Genomic DNA, 12,914 nt, shown 5'->3' with positions numbered 1-12,914 from the left:
TATCAATACAATAATACTGAATATTAGAAACCTTTCATTCTGGTTGGTGGTATAAAATTATGCTCTTTGTAATCATGAGCTTCTGTCAGCATTGATAATCTTACCTTGTTCCTGAAGTTCTGGGTTCAGTGCTGAACTCTGGAGGATATTCTCTGGAGCTATCACTCTTAGCAGACATTAAGCTTATTGTTGAAGACGCTGATCCACTGTCAGATATCCTCCTCTCCTTGGTTTTAGGGGCTCTGAAATAGATCAGTAACAATCTAGATCACAACCAATGTTTTGGCGGCACTGAACACAACCACAGTCTGATACAGTTTTGCTGTAACAGAAATAATAATCTCAAACAGACTTTTGTTGGTGCTGAAGATGAAGTTGCTCAGTGTCAAGTCTAGTGAGGCCCTTAATCTGTGTCATTTGATGACTGCATTAGAAACCAGACACATAATACAGACACATTGATACATCAATGTACACCACCTGGGATATTAAATGTGGTTAAAGGATAAGGCAGACAATTTCCTATATTTCTCTTCTTGTCAACAATTCTCATGTTTGAAACCAAACCAACAATTAAATTATCTATTAACAAATATTGTGGTTGTATCCAAAGCCTAAAAACGATTAAACTTTTAAAAACATATCAGTGACTCACTGCTGCACTGGATGACGTGTTCCTTTATTATGAAGAGTTTGGTCACGTTAGTTTGTTTAAAAGCTCCAAAGACTAATATCAGTGACCACGTTTTCTATCTCTGGAGAGAAGTTCTGTATAGGGCAGAAACTACTGAGCATGTGCAGAAACTACTGTTTTGTTTACAGCTTCACCAGCTTGTTGTGCTACATATTACAACCTCTAAACTTTATACTACAGAATGCATTTCACGTTTCAGAGCTGCTTGAGTCACATTAATAGCTGTATTTTGGCATTTCAGTAGATTATGTTATAATGTGATTATGTTGTAGATGCAAAATACTCACTCAAACAGATAAAAACAAGGGCAAATTGCACTAAGCTGCAAACCTTACCCTGATTCTGAAGTTCTGGGTTCAATGCTGAACTCTGGAGGATATTCTCTGGAGCTATCACTCTTAGCAGACATTAAGCTTATTGTTGAAGACGCTGATCCACTGTCAGATTTCTTCCTCTTCTTGGCTTCAGGGGCTCTGAAATAGATCAGTAACAATCTAGATTACAACCAATGTTTTGGCGGCACTGAATAAAACCACAGTCTGATACAGTTTTGCTGTAACAGAAATAAATAATCTCAAACAGACTTTTGTTGATTCTGAAAATGAAGTTGCTCAGTGCCAAGTCTAGTGAGGCCCTTAATCTGTGTCATTTGATGGCTGCAGTAGAAACCAGACAAATAATACAGACACATTGATACATCAAGGTACACAATCTGGGATATTAAATGTGGTTAAAGAATAAGGCTGAAAATGTCCTATATTTTTCTTCTTGTCAACAATTTTCATGTTTGAAGCCAAACTATTAAAAAAAAGTCAGTTACTCACACGGCTGCACTGGGTTACATGTTACCCTAACTCCAAAAATGCATTTACAGATTTATCCAGTTTAGTGTGGACCGAGCTTTAGACATGATCGGACATAATGTCACAAAAACTAATTTGTGTCAAGCAGACCGGGCATTTACTCTTTTAATTCATGAAGTTTTAAATGGAATGCAAGTGTAAAGACTCCTCAGCTGTGTTATAGCACCCTTAGAATACCACTCAAATGGACAATTACGTTTTTATACAAAACAAAAAAATGATTCGCTTAATTTTATTACCATAGTCCTAAATTAAAGTCCTACCTTTTTTGTTGTTTTTCGCGCTCCATGCTGAATTCTGGAGGATATTCTCTGGAGCTATCACTCTTCACAGAGGGACAACTGACAGGTGAAGATGCTGATCCTCTCTCAGATGCACGGTCACTGTTCAAGACCAAAACAACAATTTGGAAACTAGTTGAGGCGCATTCCTTGAAAAGATTTAGATTCTAAATTTAGTTATTTGATCTTTACTTTACTGTCATAGTCCTAAAGAAAAGTCTCACCTTTTTTCTTCTTTTTTGGGCTTCATGCTGAAGTCTGGAGGATATTCTTTGGCGCTCTGAGCAGACAGACAACGGACTGTTAAAGATGCTTCTCCAGCCTCAGATCCACATTCACTCATCTTCCTGTCATTGTTATTACTAACATTACTACTAGTAATTAGCACATGTGAAGGGGATCTTTTATAGTATGAACAGGAGGAATGATTACAGCAAGGTAAGCCTCAGTCTTTTTACTGTTCATATGGACACCTGAATGCTGGTTTAAGACACATTAGAAAAACTCTGAACTTGTACTTTAATATGCATTCGGTCAAATCATGATCCGTCGGTTTAATGAGTTTCGGAACATCGTTTTAGGTTAGAAAAGCATTAGCTTGCATTAGAAATGTTCTGTATTCAAAGTTAATCAAACCACAGATAAAACATCTGAAGACAAACAGCTAAAACCGATCTGAATATGTAATTCTACTCTGTAAAACTGAAAGCATTTTACAGACAGGATGCATTGAGGCCTATACCGCCCACACCGAACTATAACTTACAGTCAATCAGGCCTATAACGTTTGCGTGAAGAAGTAAAAACTCTCATTTACTTCGCTTTACAGTTACAGTAATATTTTTATATAAAACTTACCTCAGGCAAACTAATTTAACCGCGACATTTGAAGCGAAGAGCGAGTCTTTGGCGCAGACGTGGCACTCCTTAAAAACCGAACGCAGGAAAGGGTCGTAAGTTTCACTTTCGTTTTTAGGCACAAAGAGTGAATGGCTTTATTTTTCCTACAATATTCATTTGGCAGCTAAATTGAAAAGGGACAAAATGTTGCTCGACTGTTTGTTCAGAGTTTATGACCCATCTGAGAAGGTGTTGGATAAATGTGGAAAAATAAAAAGGGAAAATGTCGGAAGAGACGTTCACAACATTCATTGAATATTAAATGTATGATGAGGGTAGACTGTATTGAAATAAGAAAAAATCAAAGAACATTGATTTGTCATGAAACTCTTAGGTTAAAGTCAAAAATGTCAATAACAGTTAGTTTATAACTGTGACACAGATGTTAAACGAATGAAAATATTTAATTCATGCAGCTCCCTGAATCCTCACCTTCATCTTCTGCCTTCAGGTGGACATTACAGAGTCTCCTGTGCAGAGAAAAACATCTATAAATAATCATTTATCCCACATGCACCACATCACTTAAACTGGTAATTAATAGACAAGTCAGTATTGTTTTGAATCCCAATGTATCTGCACTTTACTTCCTAAATTGAAATATATTGTTCAGGTATTTCAGGCAATGTATTTGTCTCTTTTACGAAGTTGGATTTAATATAATGTAAATTCATTGGGGTTTTTTTAACTTACAGTTATTGTAACATTGCGCTTTTGTACAAAAAAGGTGTAAAATAAAGTTGATTTGGTTCAGGCTATAAATGAGTCCAGCAGATGGCAGCATGGCGTTTAGTCTGGGATCCCTGACTGTTTAAAAAGGATCACATTTGGGAAACTTTGGCTCCTCCTATTGAAAAATTATCTTGATGAAAAACATTGTTATGACAAAATCTCTGAACACTGAAAAAGTCATAGTTTAAGTCATTTTTAAAGACAGATAAGAATACTTGAAGGGAAATTTCAGTTTTACAGCAGATAAATAACAAAAACACATAGGACAATATAAACTATGCAACCAGAGTCTGTTAATATATCTTTTTTAATATTCCAGTAGTTCAGTTTTGTTCAATTTTTTTCCTCTTTATGTTTACAGCTCTTATTGTTTGGGTTTGCAGCTTTTCTGTACACAGCTTTCTGTAAATAAACAAATGTTTTTCTGTGTTTTGATTTAAAATATTGGAAATATTAGACATTTTGATCTTGAATTTCAGTTAGGAGAGAAACACTTAAACCCAAACAGCTGGCAGAACAGTTGAAGGATCTGCTAGCAGGATGGACAGTTGCTGCTGATTAAAGGACTTAAAACTGGCATTTTACAGCCTACAATCAAAATTAAGAATACTTAGTTAACGACATCAAAGTTTGGTTAAAAACATCATCATGTTCAGATCTTTAAAGTAATATTGCAAAAATGAATCCTAAACATACTTGTCCCAACAGTGATCTTTGTTTACTGAGCTCAAAGGAAGCACACAACCACTTTTACGATAAATGAAGACATTTATTAATAGTTAAACATCTTGGAGATACATGATGAAGCATAATAAGGTCTAAAAGTCATAATAAAATAATAAAGAAAATTGCTGAGAAATAGTGCCTGAAAGTGTCTGACTTGAGACTAATGCATTTCAACAGAATACTAATTCAACCTCTCTAATAAAATTATCTTTTTATTTTAACATTATTAAACATCAATCCTTGATCACAAGGCCATGTTTTGCTTTACTGTTGACGAGTTTCTTTGCTGTTGAGGTATCGCCTCAGCAGGTCCAGCATTTATACCATTCTTCCTGTATTTACATGACAAATAATATAACATAACTTACATAATGATTAGACATTTAATTTACATGAAATTCAGATTTGGCTCAGATTTGCACAGGGACTCATGAATGACCTCCTCAACTGGAGGCTGAAGAAAGTATTTTTTTGTACATGAATTTTAAAAAAGCTGTGCGGTGTCCTACATACATTTACATTTAATTGTAAATGGAATGGTAAATGGACTGTACTTATATAGCGACTTTCTAGTCTTTACGACCACTCAAAGCGCTTTACACTATAACTCATTCACTCATTCCCTCATTCACACATTGATTGCAGGAGCTACCACGCAGGGTGCCAACCTGCTCATCAGGGGGAATTTAACCATTCATTCTCATTCACACACCATTGGCGCAGCGATGGGAGCAATTTGTAGTTATGTGACTGGAGGATCCAGGAATTGAACTGCCAATTTTCCAATTGGAGGACAACCGCTCTACCTCCTGAGCCACAGCCACTGTAGTCTACAATCTGTTTTATGCTCAACTGTGGTTTGTTCTAAATAAAACCATCTTAGCAGAAATAGTCCTCCAAGTTCTTCTTTGACTACACAGACTTTAAATTGTCCTTGTTCCCTGTTTAAGTGTTCTCTGACCACCACTTTGGCAAGGAAAACAGTTCTTTGCAGAGATTGCATAGTCTTTTGAGTGTGTTAAACAAATAAAGATAAACTCCTACTGTATAAATGGTTAAGAATAGAATGCTGGGACTCCCTTGAACAGTAGACAGGCTGTTGGTTTTGGTAGGTCTGAGTCTTAACATCAGCTTAGATGTCAGTTAAATAAAGTTTTTTCTTTATGTGAAATGTTTAAGAGCTGCGTTCGTTGTTTATTTATTTCAATAAAATGAATTGATTTATTGTTATTCATTTTATTCCGTAAGATAATGATATAAATAACTTATTATCTTGATTGATTCAATGTCCCAGTCCTGATCTTTTCTTCTGTTTAAGCTGTTTCTCTTAACAGCCTCACTGAGGAGCCCTTACCCCACACTTTGAAAACTGGGTAGACAGGTTCGGTGAATTTGGTGTTGAATGTGTGAAGGTGTGACAGTGATCCTCCAGTAGACACTCTGTAGAAGGACAGGATACCAGCCTTCCAGTCCAGATACACCGCCAGTCTGCGAGAACCAGCCAGAGGGACATGAAGGACGATGCTCTTGAAGTTATGATACGCTCGGTAGCCATGAGCAGAGCAGTGCAGACCCCAAGAGATCTCATTATATCCCATCACACAGTCTTGGCCTGGACCTTTGCGAAGGATACCCTTGTAGGTCACTCCCATCCCAGCCCAGTTGCCCTCCCACTCCACCTCCCAGTAGCAGCGGCCCGTCAGGCCCTGCTGGAACAGGACTTGGGTCCAGTAACTGAACCTGTCCGGGTGGTTGGGATACGACTGCTCCTCTTGGCCCTGGCTGACTTTTCGGTTTCCATCAGAGAGGACGAGGAGTTTGTGGGCTGTGTTTGTGTCCACTGTGAGCTCACATGCATCTGATGACAGGCAGAAGTCAAAGAGTTAGACATTTATACTGACACTTTATATCACTGCCACTGAAAACACTTTCTATTTATTTGCATGCAGGTATCTATACATCAGGAACCATCAAACACAACTCCAGTCAACAATGCAATCACTGTTTAAATCAGTGATTCAGGTATTTTAAACTGCAGGAATCCATCACTACAGTACTGATGCTTCATGCTCTGCTAACTGACTGGTAAAACTAACCTAACCATGGATTAAACTGGTAACAAATGCTTCAAAACATAGAGGAATATTTCAAAAACAACGCCCACTGACTGATTACCCCCTTTGATTGATGAATTTCTGTAGGTTGTCTGGACATCCACTGTCACTTTGTAAACCGTAAACACAGACTTATAATGCTTCATTCTGCCATGACTTAAACAAAAGATCAGCACTTACATTGTCTCAGTCCTGGTTTAAACCAGTGTTGTGCATTGTGGTCGACTCTGTGGGGCAGATAGAAATGTTGTCTGGATTATGTTGAGGAAGAAGCATTAAAGCCTCTCTGAAGGTTGTCAAACTTCATAATTTGATCCATGAAAACATCACAGCAGTAAAAACAACATCAAACACAGACTACAGTTGAGTCTAATGTCATTAGCTAGTGGAGATACTTCGTCATAAAACGTTTGACTTGACAAACTGTATTTCGTGCATCCATCCAATAATTGTTGAGATATTTCACTCAATATCAACCTGATAGTGGTGCTAGTGTAAAAATAAATATTACCAAAATCAGTAGGAAACATCCTCTAAGAACCATGAATGTCTTTACAAAACTTTGTCAATCCTTTTTCTAAATGTTGAGATACTTCACAGAATAAGTGAAGACTTCCACCTGTTGGTGGCACTAAAGGAAAAGTCAGAATCAATTAAGTTGTCTGAATGTTTCCTCTGAGGATCATGAATGTCCACACAATTTTATCTTAATCCATCCAATACTTGTTGAGATATTTCAGTCTAGAACAATGTGGTGGACCAGCTGAGCACCTGGAAACAACCATCAGACTGTTTCCTTTACCTCAGTTTAGTAAATTCACATCGACCTTCCTCCAGAGCTTCAGAGATGAGCTTCACTCCAGACTCTCCGAGGTGATTGTAGCTCAGGTCCAGCTCTATCAGGTGGGACGGGTTGGACTTTACAGCTGAAGCCAAGGAAACACAACCTTTCTCTGTGATGTTACAGAAAGACAACCTGTGACAGAGAGACAGAATCCACCTTTAACAGCTGCTTGTTACCCTTCATAACTATTACAGTAGCATTAATAGTTTTCTAAGAAGAATACCTGATGGTTTCCAGTTTACAGTTCACATTCCCCAGTCCGGTGCAGAGCAGCTGCACTCCTGAGTCTTCGATGTCGTTGTCACTCAGATCGAGCTCTTTGAGAGGTGATGAAGGATGACCCAGGACTGAAGCCAGGTTCTCACAGCATCTCTGGGTGAGACTGCATCGGTTCAGCCTGAAGGGACAAACAATGCAAAATAAAGGAATTATAAGCTTTGCAATGGCCACAATTATTTCAGGGATCTTTTATTGGACTGCGTTATACTGTCAAGTCTTTGTCATTCTTTATTATTTTGCACATGTAACTATTAGTAAAATGTTGTAGAGTATGACAGTCAACCGAAAAATGTGTACAAAATGTTGAAACCTTGGTTGTCGTGCCATAACAAAAAGTAAATGGACTGTACTTATATAGCACTTTTCTAGTCTTTTTGACAACTCAAAGCGCTTTTACACTACATGTCACATTCACCCATTCAAACACATTGATACACTGATGGAAGGGGCTACAGTACATGCATAGTGCCAACCTGCTCATCAGAGGGAAAGTAACCATTCACACACATTTATACACCGTTGGCACAGTCATTGGGAGCAATTTGGGTTTAAGTATTTTGCCCAAGGACACATTGACATGTTGACTGGAGGAGCCGGGAATCGAACCACTGATTGGTGGACGACTGCTCTACCTCCTCAGCCACAGCCATCCCGAAAGTCAAAACCATATGCAAATCCAGACCTCAGGGAAAAGTAAATGTAAAATAAACTAATACTAAAACAAATAGCCTGAACAGACTGACACACTATTCTTTTTTGTGTCAAGCTTGTTTTACTCACAAGTTTTACTTACATCAAGTGCAAAAACTACATAGTTGCACAATATTGCAAGAGCCTAAACATATACAAAGTCATGGATGAATTGATTTAAACCATATTGCTGTAAGGCTACAGTGCTAACCACTGAGACACTGTGCAGTATAATTAACCAACATATTGGATAAATGAAATTAGATAAATTCTCTTAGGGGTTCTGTAGGGAACATGAATGTAATTTTCAAAATTTCAAATAGCAATAGCTGTTTGTTGGTGTCACTAAGAAACAACACAAACGTCAACCTCATAAACTTTCATAGCAAAAACACAAACTTGTTGAGATATTTCAGTCTGGGCAAAAATGGTTATACTGCTGCTACCACAACAAAACCTTTTGTTGGTTAAATCAAATAAAGTACTTAAACCATGACCTGCAAAGCATTGTCTCATATGCAATTACCATACTGTAGAGTCTCTCTTTTGTTGTCATCAGATTTTTTGGGATTTAAAAAATCTTTGTTCAGTCACATTATTGTTAGCTGCCACTTTGACTCACCTCAGCGTCTTCAGACTGCAGTTTCGGTTATTCAGTCCGGTGCAGAGAAGTTTGATTCCTGAGTCTTGCAAGTTGTTGTCACTTAGGTTTAAATGATTCAGCTCATTGGAGTTTGAGCTGAGAATGGAGGACAGCTCCTTACAGCAGTTGGAGGTGAGATTACAATCATTCAACCTGACAGAAACACAAAGTCAATTTGTTATTCTTATTTGTAAAATCCACAGATATTTTTTAGAAATTAAGTTGCAAATGATGAGAAAGACTTGCATTGCTGATTTGGATGCTTTCAATGCTGGTAGGAGCCTCAGAAGGCCTTCTTTTGTCCTGGAGTATTTCTTGAGCTGGATCTCCTCTGGTTTCTCTGGTGAAGTCAACAACACAAAGACCAGAGCTGCCCACTGAGCTGCAGAGCACTCATCCATCACTGATTCTTGGTCTGACTCCATGTATCTCTGGATCTCCTCCACCAGAGAGTGGTCGTTCAGTTCATTCAGACAGTGGAAGAGATTGATGTACTTCTCTGGCTGATGAGTCTGATTGATTCTCTCCTTGATGTACTTGATAGTTTCCTCATAACTTTGGGAGTCGCAGGTTTCTACCTGCATCTTCAGGTCTCTGAGCAGATCCTGACTGGACTCCAGAGAGAGTCCGAGGAGGAAACGCAGGAAGAGATCGAGGTGACCGTTGTTGCTTTGTAAAGCTTTGTCCACTGCAGCTTTGTGTAGTTCAGATACAGGCTTTGGTTGGGTCATCTGCTCAGATCCAGTCATCAGGTTTACACTGGACGTCTTATACATCACATGGACGTACAAAGCTGCAAGAAACTCTTGAACTGACAGATGCACAAAGCAGAAGACTTTTTGCTGCATGCAAGACTCTTCCATGAAGACTTGAGTGAACACTCCTGAATGCACAGATGCTTCTTTGACATCAATTCCACAGTCTCTGAGATCATCCTCGTAAAAGATCAGGTTGCCTTTCTCCAGCTGCTGGAAGGCCAACTTCCCAAGGGACATGATCACCTTGTTATTCCCCTGGGAGTCCAGTTCATGCTCCTCGCCGTACTTGAGATATTTCCTTGTGGTCTGATGAGCCAGAAAGTGGATGTACATATGAGTCAAAGTCTTTGGCATTTTTCTTCCTCCTGCTTTGGTACACATGTTTCCCAGGACGATAGAAGAAATCCAGCAAAACACTGGCACGTGGCACATGATGTAGAGACTTCTTGCTGACCTTATGTTTGCAATTACTCTTTTGGCCAAATCTTCATCTTCAATTTTCTTGTGGAAGTACTGCTCCTTCTGCAGGTTGTTGAAGCCTCGTATCTCAGTCACCCGGTCAACATACTCTGGAGGGATGCAGCTGGCAGCAGCAGGTCGGGTAGTTATCCACAGATTGGCTTGTGGTAGCAGGTTACCTGCAATTAGGTTTGTCAGCAGAACATCTACTGAGGCTGCTTGTGTAGCATCACAACATCTCTCATTTCCCTTGAAATCCAGAGGGAATCTGCACTCATCAAGACCGTCCAGTATGAACAGAACTTTGTACGTTTTCAGGTCTTTGATTCCAGATTCTTTCAGGTCTGGAGAGAAGTTACACAGGAGCTCCATCAAGCTTTGTTTCTCATTTTTCAACACATTCAGCTCCCTAAAGGGAACTGAGAACAGGAGCTGGATGTCTTGATTGGCTTTCTCTTCTGACCAGTCCAACATGAACTTCTGGGTCAGCACTGTTTTGCCGATGCCTGCTATCCCCATGGTGAGCACAGTTCTGATTGGTGTGTCTTGTTTGGGTAAAAGCTTGAAGATGTCCTCACATCTGACATGAATTTCTGAAGATTTCCGCCTGTTAAATGCTGCCTCAATTTGTCTCACTTCATGTTCATTGTTGACTCCTCCACTGGCTCCCTCTCTCAGGTAGATCTTTGTGTAAATCTTTTTGAAAGGAACAGGCCATTGCTGTGCATTTATCACTCCCAACAAGTTCTTATTTTTCCTCTTCAGGAAAAATTGTATTTTCCGTTGATACAGTCTGACTTCTCCATAATGACCTAACAGCACAGAAATATGTAACATCAATAATGAGTCCAAACCATAACACTCCTTATAACTCTAGAGATGATCAGATAATCATTACGATTTTAAGTTTTTTTCAGTATTAATGTAATCCAGTGAGAGTGTCTGTACATTCATGTGTACACTGAAAACAGGAGATGCTAATTGCTGATTAAACACATTTTTAATGGGGACAATTTGACAAAAAACAAAACTAAAGTAAAAATACAAAACTGGCTTAACCCCAGTTCAAATTCAAATATTAGCCTGCTAACAAGTAATGTTCATGATACTGGCATGCTGTTAGGTTTTAATTATAAAGTGTATCTGATGTTGACAGGGAATTAGTTACATGTTGGACAAATTGAGATTTTGAAGATGAAAAGTCAGAAGATCAATAAAATATTCATGGTGTATCTTCTGGGAACCATTTCAAGAAAATGTATCTGATAGCGATGCAAATATTTCATATTAGACTAAAGTTAATGGACGGATGAATACATAATATATAATATTTACTGAACATCAGCTGTTGTAGAAAGATAACATGCAGCCTCTTACTTTGCTCAAGTGTGTGAGCATGTTCATCCTCTTTCATGTCCCTCAAAACATGGAGGGCAATCTTCAGAGCCGCTTCCCTTGTTTCAGCATCAACCGGTGGATCAGTGAGTTCATCCTCCTGCTCGTCTTCCTCAAACAGGCCTTCGGGTTTTGTAGAAAGGACCTTCTTATTTGCTTTCACAGCCTTCTTTAGAAAAGCCACCGCTTTGGATTCAAACACCTGACAAATACAATGTTTTTTTTAACATTAACATGATACAGACCACTGTTTTAATTTGGAATAATGTTAATGCAATGACACTAGACATAGCGACCCCAATGACAACAAAAAACGATTAATTATGTATATTGATATTTGATTATTAATTCATTGATATTGACAAAATTACCCACCTTCAGTGTGTTTGGGTTCTGCTCGAAGCTTAATGCAGTCTTGCTGCTGAAAAAAAAAGAAGTGTATTTAAGAGACAGGAACTAAAACAGACCATTGCAGACAGAGGCTGAACTGACGGGCTGAATAAAGGAAGGAATCTTTGTTTGTATGTATGTATGTACGTATGTTTTTCACATATCACAAGAGCATTCGATCAATTTCACACTTGACAGATGTATTGCTGAGGACTCAAGGAAGTGCAATTTCGAGGGTGAAGTTGTTTGGATGTGGTGTTCTTGTGAAATATGTAAAAATTCTTCAAAAAACGAAATTGCTTCTGCTTCTTCTTCTACCCATGCTATTATTGTTATTACCAATGCTGAATATTAGAAACCTTTCATTCTGACAGCATTGATAATCTTACCTTGTTCCTGAAGTTCTGGGTTCAGTGCTGAACTCTGGAGGATATTCTCTGGAGCTATCACTCTTAGCAGACATTAAGCTTATTACTGAAGACACTGATCCACTGTCAGATATCATCTTCTTGGCTTTAGGGGCTCTGAAATAGATCAGTAACAATCTAGATCACAACCAATGTGTTTGCATTGTTTAATACAACCACAATCCGATACAGTTTTACTGTAACAGAAATATATAATCTCATACAAACTTCTGTTGGTGCTGGAAAATACAGCTGCTCAGTGTCAAGTCTAGATAAATTTGGAGTTTTTGATTCTAAATCATGCAAAGATATTCCAGCTGAGCCCCAAAATATAAAATACAACTGTAAATGTGCATCCCCTTTAATGCTTTGCACTATGTCTCCTTAATACATCATCTTTATCAACAAAAGAGTAACACTTGTTCTGGATCCACAAAAGAGATTTTATCTTCCAACTGTCATGGGTTGTAATCACTTTTATTTGTAGAGGCATTCATTTATTTAATACATAACTCTATGGATATTGACAATAACTTTCCATGGTACAAATTCATCATATGTCCTTAGATGCTGATGACAATCTTCTGTTTAATTAAGTTGGGTTTCCTCCTCCAATAGGTATTAAATAGTTAAAGATCAAAGAGAAATACATCCCTATAGATTATTATTATTATTACCAATACCAATATATTAATACTGACTATTAGAATATCTTCATTCTGGTTTCAGTATGATGGCC

The 12,914-nt window shown here is 38.2% G+C and overlaps 1 protein-coding gene across 5 annotated transcripts in view; it reads right to left on the bottom strand.

Moving 5' to 3' along the window:
• LOC133983073 (NACHT, LRR and PYD domains-containing protein 3-like) overlaps positions 1–12,914 on the bottom strand; it is a 36,437-nt gene that overhangs the window by 9,715 nt on the left and 13,808 nt on the right. The window contains exons 11-19 of one of the 5 annotated variants that reach the window (XM_062422021.1): positions 12,158–12,292; positions 11,754–11,799; positions 11,361–11,580; positions 9,013–10,795; positions 8,746–8,919; positions 7,378–7,551; positions 7,113–7,286; positions 6,491–6,537; positions 5,505–6,054 (exon numbers count right to left, since the gene is read on the bottom strand). In XM_062422021.1, coding sequence (XP_062278005.1) covers positions 5,510–6,054; positions 6,491–6,537; positions 7,113–7,286; positions 7,378–7,551; positions 8,746–8,919; positions 9,013–10,795; positions 11,361–11,580; positions 11,754–11,799; positions 12,158–12,292 — 3,298 coding nt within the window. In that variant the 3' untranslated portion in view covers positions 5,505–5,509. Of the gene's footprint in view, positions 1–104; positions 243–1,029; positions 1,168–5,504; positions 6,055–6,490; positions 6,538–7,112; positions 7,287–7,377; positions 7,552–8,745; positions 8,920–9,012; positions 10,796–11,360; positions 11,581–11,753; positions 11,800–12,157; positions 12,293–12,914 lie in introns of those variants that run through there. The other 4 variants (XM_062422022.1, XM_062422024.1, XM_062422025.1 and 1 more) reach the window with 4 other exon arrangements.

This window comes from Scomber scombrus, chromosome 7 (genome assembly GCF_963691925.1).
Source record: "Scomber scombrus chromosome 7, fScoSco1.1, whole genome shotgun sequence".
Taxonomy (NCBI): domain Eukaryota; kingdom Metazoa; phylum Chordata; class Actinopteri; order Scombriformes; family Scombridae; genus Scomber; species Scomber scombrus.
Note: the sequence above shows the minus strand (reverse complement) of the source record. Positions and strands in the feature narration are given on the sequence as shown.